This window comes from Helicoverpa zea, chromosome 4 (assembly GCF_022581195.2).
Source record: "Helicoverpa zea isolate HzStark_Cry1AcR chromosome 4, ilHelZeax1.1, whole genome shotgun sequence".
Taxonomy (NCBI): domain Eukaryota; kingdom Metazoa; phylum Arthropoda; class Insecta; order Lepidoptera; family Noctuidae; genus Helicoverpa; species Helicoverpa zea.
The window spans coordinates 6,665,063-6,685,019 of record NC_061455.1 but is presented as its reverse complement, the minus strand read 5'-3'; the positions used below and the strand labels follow the sequence as shown (position 1 = coordinate 6,685,019).

At 40.6% G+C, this 19,957-nt stretch overlaps 1 protein-coding gene and 1 long non-coding RNA gene across 5 annotated transcripts; both read left to right on the top strand.

Moving 5' to 3' along the window:
* Positions 1 to 1,945: 1,945 nt before the first annotated feature.
* Positions 1,946 to 15,771, top strand: LOC124630081 (aminoacylase-1-like). Of its 4 annotated transcripts, none has more exons than XM_047163803.1 (11): positions 1,964 to 2,088; positions 9,491 to 10,038; positions 11,371 to 11,521; positions 11,846 to 12,018; positions 12,832 to 13,003; positions 13,284 to 13,430; positions 13,605 to 13,681; positions 13,908 to 14,024; positions 14,254 to 14,349; positions 14,426 to 14,559; positions 14,903 to 15,771. In XM_047163803.1, the coding sequence occupies exons 2-11, from the start codon at positions 10,027 to 10,029 to the stop codon at positions 15,156 to 15,158; spliced, it is 1,335 nt and encodes a 444-aa protein (XP_047019759.1). In that variant the 5' UTR covers positions 1,964 to 2,088; positions 9,491 to 10,026; the 3' UTR covers positions 15,159 to 15,771. The 4 variants fall into 4 exon arrangements, with proteins under 4 accessions (XP_047019760.1, XP_047019759.1, XP_047019761.1 ...); XM_047163805.1 differs by lacking the exon at positions 1,964 to 2,088 and having other exon boundaries at positions 9,173 to 9,635; positions 9,958 to 10,032; XM_047163802.1 differs by lacking the exon at positions 1,964 to 2,088 and having other exon boundaries at positions 9,173 to 9,635; positions 9,958 to 10,038.
* Positions 2,972 to 4,248, top strand: LOC124630082. Its single transcript, XR_006984374.1, has 2 exons — positions 2,972 to 3,344; positions 3,893 to 4,248. It is a non-coding gene; the product is annotated as an uncharacterized LOC124630082 (long non-coding RNA).
* Positions 15,772 to 19,957: the final 4,186 nt, after the last annotated feature.

The window sequence follows — 19,957 nt, the reverse complement described above, 5'->3', positions numbered from 1 at the left end:
GAAACAAAAACAATTCTACAAGTATTCAACAAATTGTTCCATAAATAATAATTAATATTTTTTTATGTGAATGGGGGTTTTTTATTTACATAGATATTTATAACACAAAAAAAACCATCCTAGTAAAACAATAAAAATAAAAAAACACTATATCTAAAAAGCGTCAAAAAATTCATCCCCATCGCTGTCAATTGGGAGCGTACCCAAGAGGCTGGCAGCATTACCTCGTCAAATGGCCATGTTGATCCTTTGTCCGAGGTAATAGCCAGCCTCTTGGTCACGAGAAGCGTCAACCAGCCGCCTAGACAGATCTTTAAGTAGGGTGTGCGCATTCGGATCCCACGACTCGAGGGTTTCAACCCCAAACGGTTCGAAAATATAGTTGCCGACAAGGCCACTAAGTATATTTCCGCCACTTGAGGTTCTCCGCGGCCGCAGCGGCAGTAGCAGCACAGCACGCAGAACTTGGAAGGTGGGATGGCGCAAGAGTATCGACGAATTAATAAAATAAAAGAAATAAAGTAAGCTAATTACACAGAATTCAAATAATCTGAAACCAGTTATGACCGAATAATCCAAGGTTATATAGAATGTGGTATAACTAGATATTCAGGTACGAATTCGTGGAGGTCAGATATATCCAAAAAAATACATTTTCATGTAAATTATTGCCAAGACGAGACCTAGAGCCCGCACTGTCAAAGACTAATCAGATAGATGTCTTGTAGAGCCATTTTTTTAAATCTACATGCCAGTTCTAAATCTATAATAAGCCCTAATTTTTATCTAGCAGACACTATGGAAGAAAGAAATATCTCGTGTCGACCCCAAATAAAATTGGGATAAAGTCAAGGTGATGGGTCTCACGCTATAAAAGTAACAACGGACGAATCGATTAATGAAAACACGTGAAAATAATATCTCCTAACAGGTACATTAAACGTTAAAAATTTATTTCATTTATGTAGCAGTTATTTACTCATGCTAAATATTATAACTTCCTGTCGAATCTCATGTTTTTATTGTATTCGATACACGTTCTTAACCACATGTTCTCCAATTTGCGTACGGTAAGTATACCTATAATTGTTTAAACAGTTGGCAGATGATTGAGGGGACAAAAAAATGAAAAATATATTTTATTATGAATATTTTTGGTATGTGACAGATATGGATTTAGCAGCCAAAAGTCGAAATATGCTTAATCCCTCTAATAAATGAAATCTTGAAAGATTTGTGACTCTTTTATAAAATAATCTACCTCCTGCTGTGGGTTCAGCATGAGGGAGTCTCCGACTCTTACTGAAAAAAATCTACTCTTTCGAAAAATTAACACAAACATGAAAACTTTCAGATTTATTTGGCCTAAACAGTATACTTAGAAGGTTATTTACATGATACGGAAATATTCATAACAAATTGATCTACTGATAATGTATAGTATCAGAATCTAAAGATAATGATAACGTATTTGACATTTTTCATCTGCTGCCTTGATAATGAAATCATCAACATAAACCAAATTCTGCGGAGAGGTTCAGTAGAAAATATGTAAACTTCAGATTTAATAAGATAATATCATCTGTCTAGCCTTTTTCCAACTATGTTGGGGTCGGCTTCCAGTCTTGCCGGATGCAGCTGAATACCTATCAGTGTTTTACATGGAGCGACTGCCTGTCTGACCTTCTCAACTCCGGGCTACCCGATACCCCTTGGTACCTATAATATAACTGGTCTCATTTATCAATAGGTATAAACTAAAAATATGGAAATTCTGACCAATAATACAAACGTGAAACTGACCCAAATATTTTGTAGTCATTCAAAGGATTGCTATCTACTATTTGAAAGGGTTTCTTATTCGTCTAACGAACTCTATAAATTGCAAATGTTTACATAATACCAGTAGCGTTTTAGATGTAAAGCCAAACTAAGATACAAACGTAGAATTGCTTTTTTTTCTAAACTCTTTTGTGATAGTTTTTTTTATAGTGCTAACTGAAGATCGTTTTTGGATTTTTTTTAGTACTTTGTACCTACCCAGCGTCAACTTTTTATCACCAGTCAAAGATTTACTGAATGAAAAAGGTACTGAATTTTTTTTATTATTCAAACTTTGTTGCAATCACAAGCTAGATACCTAATTAGATATATCAGTTAGGTACTTGCCAAAATTATGATAAAAAATTATTAAATAGGTAAATGGAAACTTTAAAAAATAAGAAAAATTTTAAAGCATAGGTACCTATCCTCATACTACTATTTAGATATGTCACCGGAAAATAACAAGACTCGTAAGTTGATCAACTTTTTAGGTAGTTGATCAACTCTCGGAAAATTCTTCTTCTTCTTGGCGAGTCGATGGCAACTTAAATTTTGGAGGAACAATATTTCACTACGCATACGGCATTGCCAGTAGCGTTATAAAGATCATCCAGTATGCAGCTGTCGGGGCATAGTGGGCAGCATAGAAGGTGCCGCATGGTTTGTGGTATGGCACCACACCCGCAGCTATTGTCGTCAGTGTAGCCCCACTTACATAGGTTTTCCCTGCACCTGCCTACCTGTGCACGTAGCCTGTTAAGAGACTTCCATACAGGCCACGGTTGGTCGTAACCTGGTGGAAGCCGTTCCACGGAAGTCAGGCAGAGCAAGTTCTTCCCATTGTTCGTTGCGGGTCTTAGGAGCATCTTTAACTGGGGCTACACTGGCGAGAAAACTGTTCCTGCTTTTAAATAGTCGGCTGTGCGGTGGTCTAGCGCCATGTAGCGGATGACGTTGGTCTCGGAAAATAATAAACATTTGAAATGTACTATTTAACGTATGTATTTTAGTAAGTTGATTAATTTACGGCGTCTTGCCGTTAAATCATGCGAGAAAGGCGAGGTGTACGTTGATTGGTTAAAAGCTCTATGTTGTCGACCAATCAGAGAAAATTGTATTAAGTGACGAATAATAGTGTACCGTCAAATAGTACACTGGGCAACGATTGGCCCATTTGTAGATGATTTAACTTGTAGCTATATAGTTAATTATTAAATTACGGCTAGGTACCGCAAGTTGACCAATTAGCTAAAATTCACTGCGTAAATCACGTCTAGGAATTTCACTTATTTGCCCTAAAATAGAGTAAGTAACAAAGAGCTACCTAGATGCTATCTTTTCTGACAAATGTGATATCCTGATACAAATGCGAATATTGTTTTGTAGTGTATAGTATTAGTCGTGCAACAACCGTGGCCGCGAGCGGGCGCGTCCAGGGCTGAGCATATACTAGATTCACTCCAGTCTAAAAGTTTGTTTTATTTGCTATCCAGTCAGTACAAGTGGCGACGAGGATAAAAGTGAGTACATTATGTCCATGAAAAAAAGAAAGAAAACAGAGGAAGAAATAAGTATAATTAATTGTTGCTTACCAGTAGTTTGCGTATGAATTCGTTGTACAAATTGATAACAAATAAGAGTATGAACAATGATTAAAATATTAACACTCATTGTCACTATACACATAAGCATTTAAAATAATACGTAACGGGTTAATGCGTAAACAAAGATTTATGGTAAACGAATCTAAGTATCTATTTAATGGCTTGGTGAAAATAAATGAAGGCAAACACAAAACTATGAAAAAGAAAATGTTATTGTGCACGTATAAATAGAACCAGTTCCTCTTTACTGATGACATATTTATGTTAAATTAATATCGAATGTAATAACGATCTTAAGTACATACAATAAAATTAAAAAAGAAAATACATATTTACAATGTATCTATTTTACTTCTCTATACAAATTACTGTCATAATCTTTACGTTGACCATAGTGGTATTTACAATTCTTTTAAAAGATTAATTCATACCTTCCCGCATAATTATTCTCTCTCTCTTTCCAGCTATTTATCCCATATGGTGGTGGTGTCAGCTTTCCTCTTTTGTCTTCTCCACTTCGCTCTATCTACGACATCGGTCTCGGATACCTGGCACTCCTTCATGTCTTTCGACACCTCATCTTACACGTGGTCTTAGGGCGGCTTCGTGATCTTCGACCGAATCACCGACAAAGAAAAAACCGATTGAATGGAAATTACAATAATTACCCGCATAATTATTACAATTCCGTATTTTTCAATAAGTATGTGTATTTATAATTAGTAATAAATTCAGAAAGTAATAACAATTCAGTTTACGAGGTAAAAAACTATGTGTATTAAGGTTAAATACTTATTATTTTGCTACATCATTAACAAAATTACCTATTTTTAATTTACCTACTTATATGCTTGCACAATTTACATTGATGGAATCATAGTTATGATAAGGTGTACACCTAAAAAAAAAATTTTGGATGTGGCGATAAAATTACACTAGACGAAATCATTAGTAAAGCAAATGCATTACAGGTTGTAACTCGGCAACTAGAACAATTTAAAACGATAAACACGAAAGATGGAAACAATTTTAACAAAGCAGTAATTAATAACAAGAAAAGATATAATAAACATTTACAAAAACAATCATCAAACACAAAATGTTTTAGATGTGGAAGCTCTTCCCATTTTTATAATGACACAAAATGTCCAGCAAAAAATAAAAGATGTGTAGGTAAGGCGTGGCTTCATCGGTCATTTCCATGAACATTGTAGGACCCGACAGAAAAGAAAATTATCAAACAGCAAGACAGAGACGACAGACAAAAAACCAAGACTAGGAACCAAAAAATACGCTGATAGAACTGAAATTGACTACATTTTCAACCTGGATGAAGAAGAAAATACAAAAAGTAAGGCCGATGAAGTAGAAGAGAAGGAAATAGATAAGTCCCGAATTGAGTATATTTTCCATCTAGATGAAGACGAAACTATTCAGTGCAATTTAGGGGGAGTTAGCGTTGACATGTTAATAGTTTCAGGAAGTAAATGCAATATTGTTACTGACAAAACATGGCAATTCTTAAAAGAGAATAGCGTAAAATTTTCTAATCAAGTACGCAAACCTAATAAGATACTTATTTCCTACGGAAGTAAAGAACCCTTGAACATTATGGGCTCTTTTGAAGCAGATATTTCAGTTGGTAGTCATAATAGTATAAAATGCACTGTTTATGTCATCAGAAACGGTACACGTGATCTATTGGGCAAAGAAACTGCGATTCAATTAGGCATACTTAAAATTGGATTTCAAATTAATGCTGTTAGCAATGATGTACCCTTAGAAAAAGCTTTTCCGAAGTTCAAAGGAGTGACTGTCCAGATTCCAATAGACAAAAAAGTTAAACCAGTGGTTCAACCATACAGAAGGGTTCCTATCCCTTTAGAAGAAAAGCTTGCTAGGAAATTAAAGGAACTTAAAGAAGCAGATATCATCGAGGAAGTAAATGAACCTTCACCGTGGGTATCACCAATGGCTCCAGTTCTCAAAGAAAAAATGTTGTTAGGTTGCGAAGGCACATTCAATTTTATCGATGATATTGTTGTACATGGTGCTACAGTAAAATAGCATAACGAAAGGTAAAGTAAGGTGCTACGAGTTTTAAAGGAAAATGACGTTTTATTAAATAAAAATAAATGCATATATAAAACTCTAACTATTCAATTTTCTGGTCATGTACTTTCAGCTAAGGGCATTAGGGCGCTTGAAAAATATTTGACAGCAATTAAGACTAGTAGAATACCAAATACTACTGAAGAAATTCAAAGCTTTTTAGGGTTGGTTAACTTTGTAAGTAAATGGATTCCTAACGTAGCCACCCTTACTGAACCTTTACGGGAACTGTTACGGCTAAAATTTGGAAAGTCAGCAAACGTTCAACAATTTTGGACTTCCAAACAAGATAGGCGTTTGAAGCTCTAAAAGAAAGCATTTCTAATATTAAAACTTTAGGTTATTACAATCCCTCTGACACAACTCAGATTATCGCTGATGCCTCTCCTGTGGGGTTAGGCGCGGTCAAAGAGGATATTTTTAATAATGACTGGCACGATTCTATTAACTATTATAAAAATATACAAAATGAGCTATGTTTTAATGGGAACATTCTTCTTCGCGGAACTAGAATAGTCATACCCGGTAATCTCCGTCAACAGGTACTGGAAGCGGCCCATGAAGGCCATCCAGGCATAGTGGCGATGAAGGCTCGTCTTAGAACTAAGGTGTGGTGGCCTGCCCTGCGGACTCTCCGTCCGCATACCGGCCCATCGTGTTGCTCGACGAGGTGGGCAAGCTCTTTGAGCGAGTTGTCGCACACCCCTTCGTCGCGCACCTTGGGGGGATAGGGCCGGACCTTGCGGACCACCAGTTTGGTTTCCGCAGGGGGCGCTCAACGGTGGACGCCATCATGCGCGTGAGAGCTCTCACGACGGGGGATGCTGTGTCCCGGGGGGGGGGGGGTCGTCTTGGCGGTGTCTCTTGACATCGCCAACGCCTTCAACACCCTTCCCTGGAGTTGCATTAGGGAGGCACTCCGGTATCACCGGGTGCCGACCTACCTTCGTCGCGTGGTCGAGGCCTATCTGTCGGATAGGTCATCTATCCTGGTCACAATGGGGAATGGAACCGGCGAGAGATGTCGTGCGGTGTTCCGCACGACATCAGGGGTCGGTTCTGGGGCCGCTCTTGTGGAACATCGGCTACGACTGGGTGCTGCGCGCCGACCTCCCTAGCGGCGTCAGCGTGGTCTGCTACGCTGACGACACGCTGGTTCTGGCACAAGGGAGGTCGCACCAGGAGGCGGCCGACATAATGACGCGCGGGGTTGCGATAGTCATCGAGAGGATCCAGCTGCTGGGACTGGAGGTGGCCTTGCACAAATCCGAGGCCATGTGCTTTCATGGGCTTCGGAACGCGCCACCTTCAGGCTCCCAAGTCACGGTGGGGGGGGTTACCATCGGCGTCGAGAGGGCGATGAAATACCTGGGACTCGTCCTCGACAGCCGGTGGAACTTCGTCGAGCATTTCCGACGTTTGGGCCCCAAACTGGAGAAGGCAGCGGTGCTGCATTCAAGCGGCTCCTGCCCAACCTGGGCGGCCCAAACGCCCCCTGCCTTAAACTCTACGCGGGGGTCATGCGGTCCATGGCCCTTTACAGGGCCCCGGTATGGGCACGTTCGGTACGGCCGCGGGCTGTACACTACCTGAACGTGCCCCAAAGGGTGATAGCCATTAGGCTAATCCGGGGTACCGTACGATCTCCCGCGAAGCAGCTGGCCTACTTGCTGGACTGCCACCGTGGGATCTGGAGGCGAGGGTCTTCTTGCGCCTGTACGACTGGCGCGAGGAGGCTCAGCGCCGGGGGGAAACCCCGTTGCCGCGGCAAGTTGTCGCGCAGCGGGCGGAGCTCCGGCGCGATCTCATGGTGGCCTGGAGTGAGCGACTGTCGCAGCCCAGTGCAGGGCACGCCACCATCGTGGCGGTAAGTCCCCTCTTTGAGGAGTGGCTCGGGAGGAGTCACGGCGCCCTAACGTACCGCATGACGCAGGTCCTCACCGGACTCGGTCGCCGGACGCTGGGCGCCATCGGGCCTGTCCTGAACGGATGGCTCGATCGGCGGCATGGCTGCCTCTCGATGCATCTGGTGCAGGTGCTGTCCGGGCATGGCTGCTTCGGATCGTACCTGCACCGGATTGGGAGGGAGGAGACTCCAAAGTGCCACCATTGCGAAGCCGAGGTGGACACGGCAGAGCACACCCTCGAGGTATGTCCATCGTGGGCTGAACCCCGCCGCATCCTGGTGGCAGTGGTCGGGGATGACCTCTCGCTACCCAGCGTGATTGGTGCCATGCTGGGAAGTGAGGAGGCATGGGACGCGGTAGCCTCCTTCTGTGAGGATGTCATGTCACAGAAGGAGGCGGCAGAGCGCATGCGGGAGAACGACCCTCTCTCGGCGCCGCACCGCAGACGAAGAAGGGGTGGAAGACGGCGACCACAACGCCAGTCCCCATCCGCCCCGGGGGGTGATCAGCAGGCGGCAGGCGCGGGGGTGCCACCGCCTGCATTACAAGGATCGCCCCTTGTGCTCCGGCCATCATAGGGACCCCTCCCCATTGGGGGGAGGCATGAGGGGCCTGCCATAAGGCGGGCAATCGCCGGTGGGGGACTGGACGCCGTAGATTCCCAGACCCCCTCCACTCAGGCGAGGTCGGAGTGCCGCTGGGCCTTTTTAGTGGGTATACCGGGAACGTCTGTACTGGGGAGCCCCACATACCCCTCTCCCGTCCCCCGACGGGAAGGGCATGCGTAATAGCATTTTTTACCCAGCGACAACAAAAAAAAAAAAAAAGGTCCTCACCGGACACGGTTGTTTCGGGAGGTACCTGCACCGAATCGGTCGTGAGGAGGCGCCCGGGTGTCACCATTGTGCGGCCAGCCACGAGGACACGGTGGACCACACAGTCCAGGTGTGCCCCACATGGGAGGGGCACCGCCGGGTCCTCGTCGAGGCTTTGGGCGGCGGCGACCTCTCGCGTCCGGCCCTGGTTCAGGCCATGGTCCGGGGCGAGAGGGAATGGGATGCCGTCGCCTCCTTCTGCGAAGCGGTCATGCTCGAGAAGGAGGAGGCGGAACGCCAGAGAGTTCGCACCTCTCATCCCGGCCGCCGCGCTGGACCAGGTAGACACCATGGGCGCTGGGTGTCGCGAGATGACTCCCGGCCACCGTAGGCGTGGGTCTGTGGGCGGTGAGTTCGGGTGGCTCATCGCCCCTCTGTCTACTTAGACGACAGACCCGTGTCGACGGCGCGCGTTGTTCCACGCGCTCCTCAAAGAGATGTCAGCAACCCCAGCGGGGCCCAGCAGGGCCAAGGCCTGCCGGGGCTGCGGGTTGTTCGAAAGAGATACCGCGGCCCTGGTACACAAAAGGCCTAAGACGGAACACGATGGTTTTTAGTCAGTAAGAGTCTGACACTCCCTCTCCGCTGCTAACCCACAGCGGGAGGGGTCATTTGATGATTTTTGACGTCGTTAAAAAAAAAAAAAAGGTGTGGTGGCCTAGAATTGATAAAGATGCCGAACATCTAGTAAAAGCTTAACGAGGCTGTACACTTGTATCTAATCCTACTCCACCACATCCGAGGAAAAGACGAACACTTCCCGCCGAGCCTTGGGTCGGGGGCCCCTTCCTAGTCACGATTACCTGTTGATTGTTATTGATTACTATTGTTATTTACTATTGTCGGTATAAGGAGATTAAAATAATGCGTAGCATCAGTTCTCTGGATACGATAAAAGATTTTTTTTCCAGACTAGGTTATCCAGCAACTTTGACGTGTGACAATGGAAATCAGTTCACGAGCGAGGTTTTTCAGAAATATTGTAAGGAATGTGGAATTATTTTGTACAATGCTGTCCCATATTGGCCTCAAACGAATGGGGAAGTTTAAAGGCAAAACCGGGATGTCTTAAAACGACTAAAAATTTGCCAATCTGAAAACGGAAACTGGAAAGAGGACATTTTTAATTATTTGATGATGTTTTATAGTACACCACACTCTGTTACAGGCAAATCACCCTCGGAACTATTTTATAAAAGACAGTTTAGAGACAAAATTCCGGCAGGACTAGATATGGAATACAAAACAATAGATGAAGAAGTGAGAAACAGAGATCTTAAAAGGAAAGCGACAGATAGCAACTGCGAAATAGGGTAAAAAGTATTGGTAAAAAATGTAATTAAAAATAATAAGTTGACCTCCAATTTCAATCCTACTACCCATACAATCCTTCTCCGTGTGAGAGGAGGCCTGTGCCCAGCAGTGGGACGATAAAAAGGCTGTAACAGTAAATATAAAAGAAAGTAGATACATATCATTTTATTGTACTTAATGAAATCCCATCTAGGAACTTCACTTATTTGCCCTAAAATAGAGTAAGTAAGTACTATATAAGAGCTACCTAGATACTATCTTTTCTAACAAATGTGATATCCCTGATTATTTTTAAAATAATAATTTCTTTTTGTTAAGTAGGTAACTACGTGAAGCAATTTCCACGGCATAAGCGTGGCACCGCACAAACAATTAGTCTTCACTAATTTTATGAATGTGAGTGTAAGTAAAACTGATGAATTACGGATGCTACGATGAGCAACAGCTAGTGAGGCACCTCTTCAGTTATATTTCATATTACATTAACTTAAATGATATAGTATACGAAATACCTAATATTTTATTTGATAAATTTTAGTAACTAATATAACTGTAGCTATTATAAAATACAGATCGCCATAAATGTAGATTTATGAAGTGCTATTTAAGTCATAAAACGGTCATATTTAATGTGATTCTGTGTATAAAGTTAGATATTACTACTTGCAGTAAATGGCTATACAAAGGGCCAATTTCACTTAAACTCGATTACCTCGATCAGTCGTGTATGTTATAAAGTGTTAGGTAAATCAACTGTACTCGTTTAAACCAGTACACGATACTTTATGTGTTACAAGCTCGTGTGCAAACTTATTTCAATCTTTAATAGTCGAATTTTCAACGATAAAAAGGTAAAACCATCGAGAAGAAAGGAGATCCGAGCATAAACCATCAGCATTATTCTAATTCTAAATCCGTATTCAAATAAAACTGAACAATAATGTTTATGCTTATATTGTACCTACATTGTAATAAAAGCTCAATAAAATTTAACTTCTAGATAAGCAATCAGTCAATGTTAATAACGCTAGTCCATTCCTCTAGTCAATGTACAATCTGATAGCAAAAACAAGTGCCGAATTCGGAGAGCATTTAAAAAAATCAATTTGCAAACTAAAGTTACTAAGCACAAAAAGTAATTCTGAAAAAATCCAGGACATTGCTAACCTGTACATTTGCAATTATTGTGTATTAAAAAAAATACATGCTAAAATTAGGTACCTGCAAATTGGTCTTCGCAATAAAAAATAAAAAAAACATTTTTTTTTTTCGGAACTGACTGAGTTGGTCTCTGTGTTGATGCCGATTTGCTAAATTCGCAATAAATAGACGCGTGATAATGAGTAATTCAGCAGTTGTCTGTCACCTGGGTAAGTGTTCGCGTAGAAAATGAAGAATAACAAATTGATGAAAAATATTCAATTTAATTAAAACCTGTATGAAAATATTAAGTTTATCCTGAAGACCTATCAAATAACCTTACCGTTTCACAAATTATCAACTTAAGTTCAGCTTACATTTGAAGGATTAATTAATAGTGCCATATTTTATAGCTTTATACCTTTAGTACCGACTGAAGTATAGAAAGTAAATCATTACAATAAAGTAAAGAACTTATTTGTACCTTTTCTGGACTTTTACCTGAATCATATTAGAACTATGGTAACTTTTCAATATTTCAACTTTGGTGTATTTGTGACAGATACCTAATTAATGATATTGTGTGTTTAACAGGATGCAACAATGATTGGCATAGTATCTATAGTCCTGGCAGTGCTGCAGGTCAGCTCTGCAGCTTGCGACGCGAACAGCTATGCCAACAGCACCCCCATAGAGCTGCTGCAGGCGTACATACAGATCAACACCACCACATATAATGATCTTAGTAAGAACATTATTTTTTCTCATTTACGAAGGTTTTACAAAAGGAAATTACAACCTTGAATTATTTGGAATTTCAATAAGACAAGGTTGTTCGAAAACAAAGTATCTAATTCTTTACTTGATGATATAAATGTTTTAACGCAAAACCTAAGAACAAAGGTGAGTGGCACCATTTAATTATAACGATAACCGAACCATTTTCCAATTTTCCATTTTGACCAATGGGCGGTCACTTCACTGCTGGTCATAGTTTGGTTATTGTTATAGTTAAATTGCGCAACTCACCCTTAAATTAGCAGATCTTAATCATATTTTTTATATACAGCGCCGGCAGTAGAATTCTGGACTGCATTAGCCGAACTAGCCGATGTGAGTATCGAAACTCACGAGCTGGTGGAAGGCTTCCCCATACTGGTCCTCAAGTGGCCAGGGACGGATAGCAGCCAACCCAGCATTATGCTCAACTCGCATATGGATGTCGTTCCTGCTAGTTTCGAGGTACGTTTATAAGCATACATTTTAGCACTAAGAGCTACATATTTGAATAACATGGCGTTATGGACCAGGGCGCGAACCTATTTTAAATCTATGTTATGGACCCACCTAACTATCTGTAAAGCTCAGCACTGACAGCTTTGATTAGACAAGGTTGCCATTTTAGGACAAGACACCAAGAATATACCTAAGCGTGATAAAACGGGAGTCAAAAGTCATTTCTAATCCATAAATCGTTACCTACCACACCCATATTTAAGTGTTATCATTTCATACCTACAGGTTCCTAGGTACTAATAAAATGTAACTGAATAAGTCAGTTATCAGTTTTTATATTGTTTTACTATGCAATAATTGTAAAATGACAATAGCAATTTAACTGGTAGCGTTATCATAATGTCGTTGGCACATTCGACATTTGAATAAAGGTAGATAACAATAAGAAACGAGACATTAATTTAAGAAATTCTACATTACAACAAACACAAGTGATGTAGGTAAAACTAAGGCAAAACTATCTTTACCAATATTTTAAGCTGAAGAATTTGAGTTTGATAGCTTGCTAGAACGCGGTAGGTAATATAATCGCAGGAACTTTTTGACCGATTTAAAAAATTATCTCAGTGTTACATAGCCAAATATCGAGAAGGGCCATATATGTAATAAGCTTATCCGAATGTAGACTTTACTCGGGTGCGTAAAGTAATACCTAAGTTAACACTGGTGAAACTCTTTGCGGCAAGATGTAACAGATATGTAGGAATTATGACATAGACAGCATTTTGATTGCAATGACTCAGGTTATTTTTTTAACAGGATGGCTGGAAATACGGTCCTTTCCTTGGCCACATCGACGACGACGGCGTCATATGGGGCCGAGGGACGCAAGATATGAAGTCGGTGTCCATACAATACTACTCAGCGCTGAGGAGGCTCAAGGAAAACAACGTTACGCTGCTCAGAGACATTTATATGACTCTCATGCCAGGTGAGTGAGCAAATCACACAGAAGTTATTGTCTATACCAGACATGATTTTAGCAATAGAAAATTCAAAGAAATTGAAGAGGGTTTCTTCTCAGTTGTTAAGATAGCTCCCGCACTTTGCTAAGCTGTCGGGCTGTTACCTTCCGGATACCTAATATTGATGCACGAGACCATTCAAGCTATCTGCCAACAATGTATTTTATTCAACAATCCATTTTAAGTAATAGAGATAGGCATTAGAACTGCATTTTTTACTAAATAATATCTATCATTTTTCTACAGATGAGGAGGTAGGAGCGGAATCTGGTATGATTCCATTCTTGCAGACTGATACCTTCGCTTCCATGAATGTGGGTGTAGAGCTCGATGAAGGCTCCCCATTCCCTGCACCTATGATCGCACTCTTCTATCAAGACAAAGTTGTTTGGCGTAAGTATCTGAAAAACATTCAATCTTAAAACTAATATTAGAATGATATAGTTTTCATTTTTCCCTGAAGGCTCCGCAACTACATAACCGTTTTGAAAAATTCCTTCGCAGTTGGTAAGGTAAATTGTCCGCGGGGCCATTATAATATGAAATCACTTGTTTTGTTATTTACAGAGATACAAGTCACTTGCCATGGCGTGTCTGGTCATGGTTCCAGTTTCCCTGCGACGAATGACACCGCTACTGGCAAGGTATTGCTGCAGTAAAAATATGTTAGAATTCGTTAATTTACTTTTCATAGATGTAGTATAATATGGAAAGGGTTATTTCATTGTGAATAGAACAGGCAGTATGAGACTTATCATGATCCTCAATACATTATCCATTCACAATGACAAATGATTGTGAATACCCAATATTAATAACACAGTTATAGCTTATTTTTATTTATTACTTTAACATAATTTCCCTTTACAGTGCAACAACGTGGTAAACAGGTTGTTCCAGTTCAGAGACGAACAGTACGAAATAGCAGCCACCGCGCTCCCGACTGCGGCTGGCGGATACACTTCTATCAACCTCAACATAGTGAGCGTACGTATTTAAGAACCAAATAATATAGAGCTGGACATAACTAATGCTGGATTACTGTTAAATATGTAGAATTTGTATCCAATAACATATTTGAAAAATTAGCAGGGAGTAGATAAATTTGTTCCAGGTGAAATAATTAGTAACAGTGGTAGATTTTCCTGCAATTTCTCGCCAATGATATCGATATTGTATGTAGGTATAAAGATAATAATATTATTTTTATCGACAGGGTGGAACAGCCAACAATGTGGTCCCGAGCGAAATAAGCCTTGTCTTCGATATACGTTTGAGTACTACACTCAACGAAGAAGCATTCGATGCTCAAGTAAGTTTTACAACTAAGTATCAAATAATTTATCAATGTGTTAAATATATTTTTATCTAATGATTTTTGTTGACAGCTTCGTGAATGGATCTCAGAGGCTGGTGACAACATAACCCTGACTTACATCTTGAAGAATCAGCAGTCTCCAGCGACTGTCGCCAACTCCACCAACCCTTACTACGTCGCTATCACTGAAGCAGCCGAGGATCTGTAAGTTTTTTTTTATTTTCATAGTATGTTCATTCTATTTGCCTGACAACAAAGTCAAATATTTTAATTTCAAATAGCATTGCAGACGCTTATGAAACGTTACACTAGTTGCACAGTTCCAAAAAGTTGGTCTCACAAAGAAAGAAGAGTCCACAAGAAACTCCTTGGACACTCTTTTAAGAAAAATAACTATACATCTTAAATATTTGCTTTGATTCCAAATAAAAGAGTCGTTACAGAAAAACCTCATAAGTAGCATAGGCTTGACTTTCGCTCCACGTAGTTAATACATAGTAGTAAATGGCCATATATGTAATTTCATTTATTTTTTGTGGTCCAACAGTGGCATCACAATTGTACCGACGCTGCCGCCCGGCTCGACGGACGCTCGTCACGTGCGTAACGCCGGCTACCCAGCTTTCGGCTTCTCCCCCATGCCCAACACTGAGATGCTTCTCCATGCCGTGGACGAACATCTTGCCGTGTCTGTCTTCAACGATGGCATCGACACGTACGAAGAAATCATTACCAGACTGGCCAACATACCTGCTAACTCCACAGCTACGGACCAGAGTGTTTATCTCTATAGTACAGCTTAATAAACCAGTAATGTTCTAGAATCGCCATACCAGTGTATTTAAAATTAGAACAGGAGTTCAAATGCTAATAATTTCTAGTAAATAAAATAAATGCCGATAAAAATCCGGTTGAGAAAAGAAAGGGAGCGTTCTGCTTTTGTTTTCTAAGATTGCTGGTCATGTTCTTGTGTCAGAAATAGAAACTGATAAAAAGAAAATACGTTAAAAATATTACTTAGGTAAGTCATTTCGTATCTAAGTCATAGAATCTTCTTGTATCTTGTAAATAAATCTATTATAAATCGATGTACATCTATACTAATATTATAAAGCTGAAGAGTTTGTTTGTTTGAACGCGCTAATCTCGAGAACTACTGGTCCGATTTGAAAATTTCTTTCAGTGTTAGATAGCCCATTTATCGAGGAAGGCTATAGGCTACTTTTTATCCCGGTACGGGAAGTAGTTCCCACGGGATGCGGGTGAAACCGCTGGCAGAAGCTAGTAAATAATAATATCTATATCTTTGTGATAGTAAGATAATGGACAATATTTAATATTTTAACCAAAGTGTAAAAGTAACTAATTATCATATTTTTACATTTATTCTGTGTTTATAAATGACTTTATTTTAAATTGTATTTTATTTTTATCTATCCTAGTTTAATAAGTTGTATGACAATAGCTAAAGCTGGTCTATTTGTACGAGTAAACATTTGTGGGCATCGCATTCACCTCGCCTGTCTAAATGCGGTATTACGAGAGATTGTGAGTGAGCAATTAGGTACAAAGGCGGCACGCAGATTATACTATCTGGAAAAGACATAAAATTATATTATCTGAAATATTGAACGTAATATTTTTTTATCATCTCAACCGGAAAACATTTTATGATGCTACTTGATAGATATGTCCTTTGTTTCTTAGTTTATTCACCCACTTATTCTACAAATTAAAAGTAAACTGAAAGGTACAGACCAGACCAGAGGTATAATTACGACGCATTTATATTAAGATAAAAAGATTTGATTGAATAATTTTTCAAAACCATTTATCATCCTCAAAATGCACAGTTTCTGCCAACTTTATCGTAATGATAAAATGTATTCCTCTTTACCGAATACAGAAAATGAAACATCTAGGTACATATTTGAAAGAGCCAAATATTCAATTCCAGCGCTATAACTCTGCGTACATCTAGCTGCGTTCTGTTTCCTCGTTTGCAGCTAAATCTTTAAACCAACAATCGCCACTTCACAGTAATGGGTGCCTTCCCACCCGTACGTGCCGCAACATTTTTAAAAGGACTTTTTCGCGAGCTGGCTGTTTGCAGAGCATCGCGCGTCGTCGCTCCGCCACGGATTTCGCTATTGTCACGCTTTTAACGAACAAATGAATTCTCACCAATGATCGGGATTCGCTGTGTAAACCGTTTAGCGCACGATTGATGATTTTGTTTTTCTTTTTTTTTTGGTGATATTTTCTGGTAAATTACGACTTAGGGAAGGGGAGAAAGAAGTTATTTAGCTTTGGTAGGACTTATTTTATTAAGTTGGTCACTTACAAAACTGAAATACTGTAAAATAATTAGATTTAGTAATACATCATTGAATAATCCATGATAAAGTACGTATATTCCCTGTAAGGACTGAAATACAATAAGTTTTGTAATTAATTTGTTTCACAATATTATCATCAAATAGAGGTGTAACGTTTTATAATTATGAATGTTATATGAGGGTGGACCGCTGGGGGCGCAGTGAGCGTTAATTGAAATGAATTGTCGCGACTGGGTGTAGCCGGCACATAAATCAGAACGCCCGGGGCGACCAGCTAAGTGCCTGCTACGAGTGCGCTACGCCGTAGTAACCGATAGACACGGCTACGAGCGCGCTACGCGGTTAAAGCTTTTTCATCAGGACTATTATTTTTTATTTAACTGTATAGTGCACATTATTTTATTGCAGCTATAATTTTATTGAGCAAAAATGTTGTGCAAATATATTCTTATATCTGGGTCAGATGTCATCCAACAGCATACAATTTTTCTGGTATTAAATCAGGGAGTTTTGATAAAATTTTCCAGTTACATAATCAAAGAAACATAAACCGAAATCCTTAAACGAAATTAGGTCACGGTGCCAATTCTACCGCTTCTAATGTCGTCATTAGATCGCGACGTTCTAAGAGACATCGCGAGACGAATTAATTCAGCCAAATACTGCGGGAACGGTTGAAATGCCGCGATTTTTACTGGTAGTGCTCATTTGTCACCAAGCACCTACTGGCATTAGTGGCACCCACCACAGGTGCGTAGCATCGCACCGCTAAAAGCACCACACAGTCGCGATACATGCAGGCTATGAAATGTGGAGCGGGCATCTTGTAAGCGACTTAATATTTTGCAATGTGAATTGTGATTCTGCATACCTACTGACGTTTATTCGATGTCTATTATGTGCATTGATAATATGGCTTTATTAAACGTTTTCATATACACTGTATAAACTACCTGTCACTTGGTCAAGGAATTACCTATTTATGCATTAGGTGCATTAATTTAAAACCTTAGGGTGCGTCCACATCTGGCGAATGAGCCGCGAATGCGCAGCACGCGAGCCGATCGCGAGCTGTCCGCGAGCTGCGCGCGTGCATTTTTGTTCGTGCGCCGCTTCTGCGCCGCCCGCGCGCAGCTCGCGCGCGACCTAAGCGCCGCACGCGAGCGGCGCGCAGGCGGCGCGCGACGTCTGCCATCTTCGATAGTACTGAGCCAATATACGGAACTGTAAGGCCGCTGCCTCGAATTTTGCGGGCAGCGGGGCGGCAGCGGCGGCGGCGCGTTCGGTCACCGTTTTGAATGGAGCTCACCGCTCGTTGCCCGCTCCCGCGCCGCTGTATTCGAGGGCCGGTCCATTTGATTATACGCGTAAGATCCTGCCGCTCCCGCGCCGCCGCCGCTGCCGCCCCGCTGCCCGCAAAATTCGAGGCAGCGGCCTAAGGGCGAGAACTGATTGCGCGCAGATCGCGCGCCGCTCGCGCGCTCTATACGAGCCTTGCGTGAGTTGCGCTAAAGAGGCGCACCGAACTATTGCAGTGACTGCACGCGCGCAGCTCGCGGACAGCTCGCGATCGGCTCGCGTGCTGCGCATTCGCGGCGCATTCGCCAGATGTGGACGCACCCTTAAGAACCTATTTTCAATATCTGAAATAAAATAAATTATTTCTAATATTGCGTAATTGTTTCATGGTTTTTTATGAGTATACAAGCAGCAGCAACGATAACTGGACCAACAAGATCTAACTAAAAAACAAAAATAAAACATGTTTTAAAAAGACAAGCAAAATTCACAAACCACATCCAAACCGCAATACCTTCGTAGCTCCTCCACCCCTAATGACGCTCAGTGAAGTGTGAGAGTGTCTCGATGTCGAATGAGTTGTCGTTTTACATCTGACAGATCATCTGCGTTACAACATAATGGCGAGTGGAGTGCCACGATTCGGTAATCAGCGTACTACGCGTATATTGCGTACTGTCTGGATAGAGGTACATAATGTGTGACTGATTATATCGCAGCTTAGAACGGATTTATGGAGCTGGTTACTGAATTTAAAGAGATGCTTTGTTTTTGAATGTGGAATCGTTTGTAATGAAGTGTATCGAGATTCAATGTTTCTGTTCCATTAGGTACTTCTATTTGAGTTTAACCACAGATTACTTGTTTAACTGTGCGTTAACATTCTTAACATGCAGTTGGAATCTCTTTGAGCTTCTTATGAATAGTGAAAAAATATTTTTTATAATCCAATAAGTGTTTTAGGCACCTTTTCTTTCTAATGAAATGTGTGTGAAAGAGACCTACCTAGTAAAATAGAAACCTAACTATCAGGATTAATCAGGATAGTCGTGCCATTCGATTGCGTGCTTAAACACCTTGAACAATCACATGCTTGTTTAAAAAATAATAAATGACAAACATTCGCCCAGTTCACGTTGTTGATAGAACTTAAAAGGGGCATCATTCAACAAAGGAATGGTCACGCGCACATTATACAATTTTAAACTTTTCAAGTACTTTTCATAACGCGGAGCCCTCACCCCTTTATATTCCTTTTTGTCACGAACGCATATGTTTTCTATTCTAAAATTAACATTCGTCATAATAAAATCTACAAAGGAATTAAGTACTTTCAAACCTCAAGTGTTTATGTGAATAAAAAATGTTTTAATTGGTTATTAAATGAAAAATCTGTGTGGGAGTTTTGTGGGACATTTCCCGTGAGAATTTTTTGAAACGTCGAAGACGAACTTGATTAACGAATTTAATTCTTGGAACGTATGTACCTAAGTATTGGGTTTTCATCATCAAATTATCATCATTTACACATAACTCCGTATTATGTTTTGTTTACTATTATCAGTTTGTTCAGAATCATTGGAGATTTTAATGAATATTGCTACTACTTTCAATAAATATTGAGAAAATCGCTTTTGAAATAGTGTTTTATTAATAAATAATTTTAAATCATAATGCTCTATTTTTAAGTCCCCGGGTAACTGGGTTGAGGAGGTCAGATAGGCAGTCGCTTCTTGTAAAGCACTGGTACTCAGCTGAATCCGGTTAGACTGGAAGCCGACCCCAACATGATTGGGAAAAAGGCTCGGAGGATGGATGAATGCTCTATTTTTAAGTCAAGTTAAAAGTAGGGCATCATTGGTAATGTTATCTAATTCAATATTATATTATAAATTAATTGATGTAAAATTATTATAATTTTTTTGCATAGCCAACCTCATTTTCTGAAAACCTTGACAATAAGA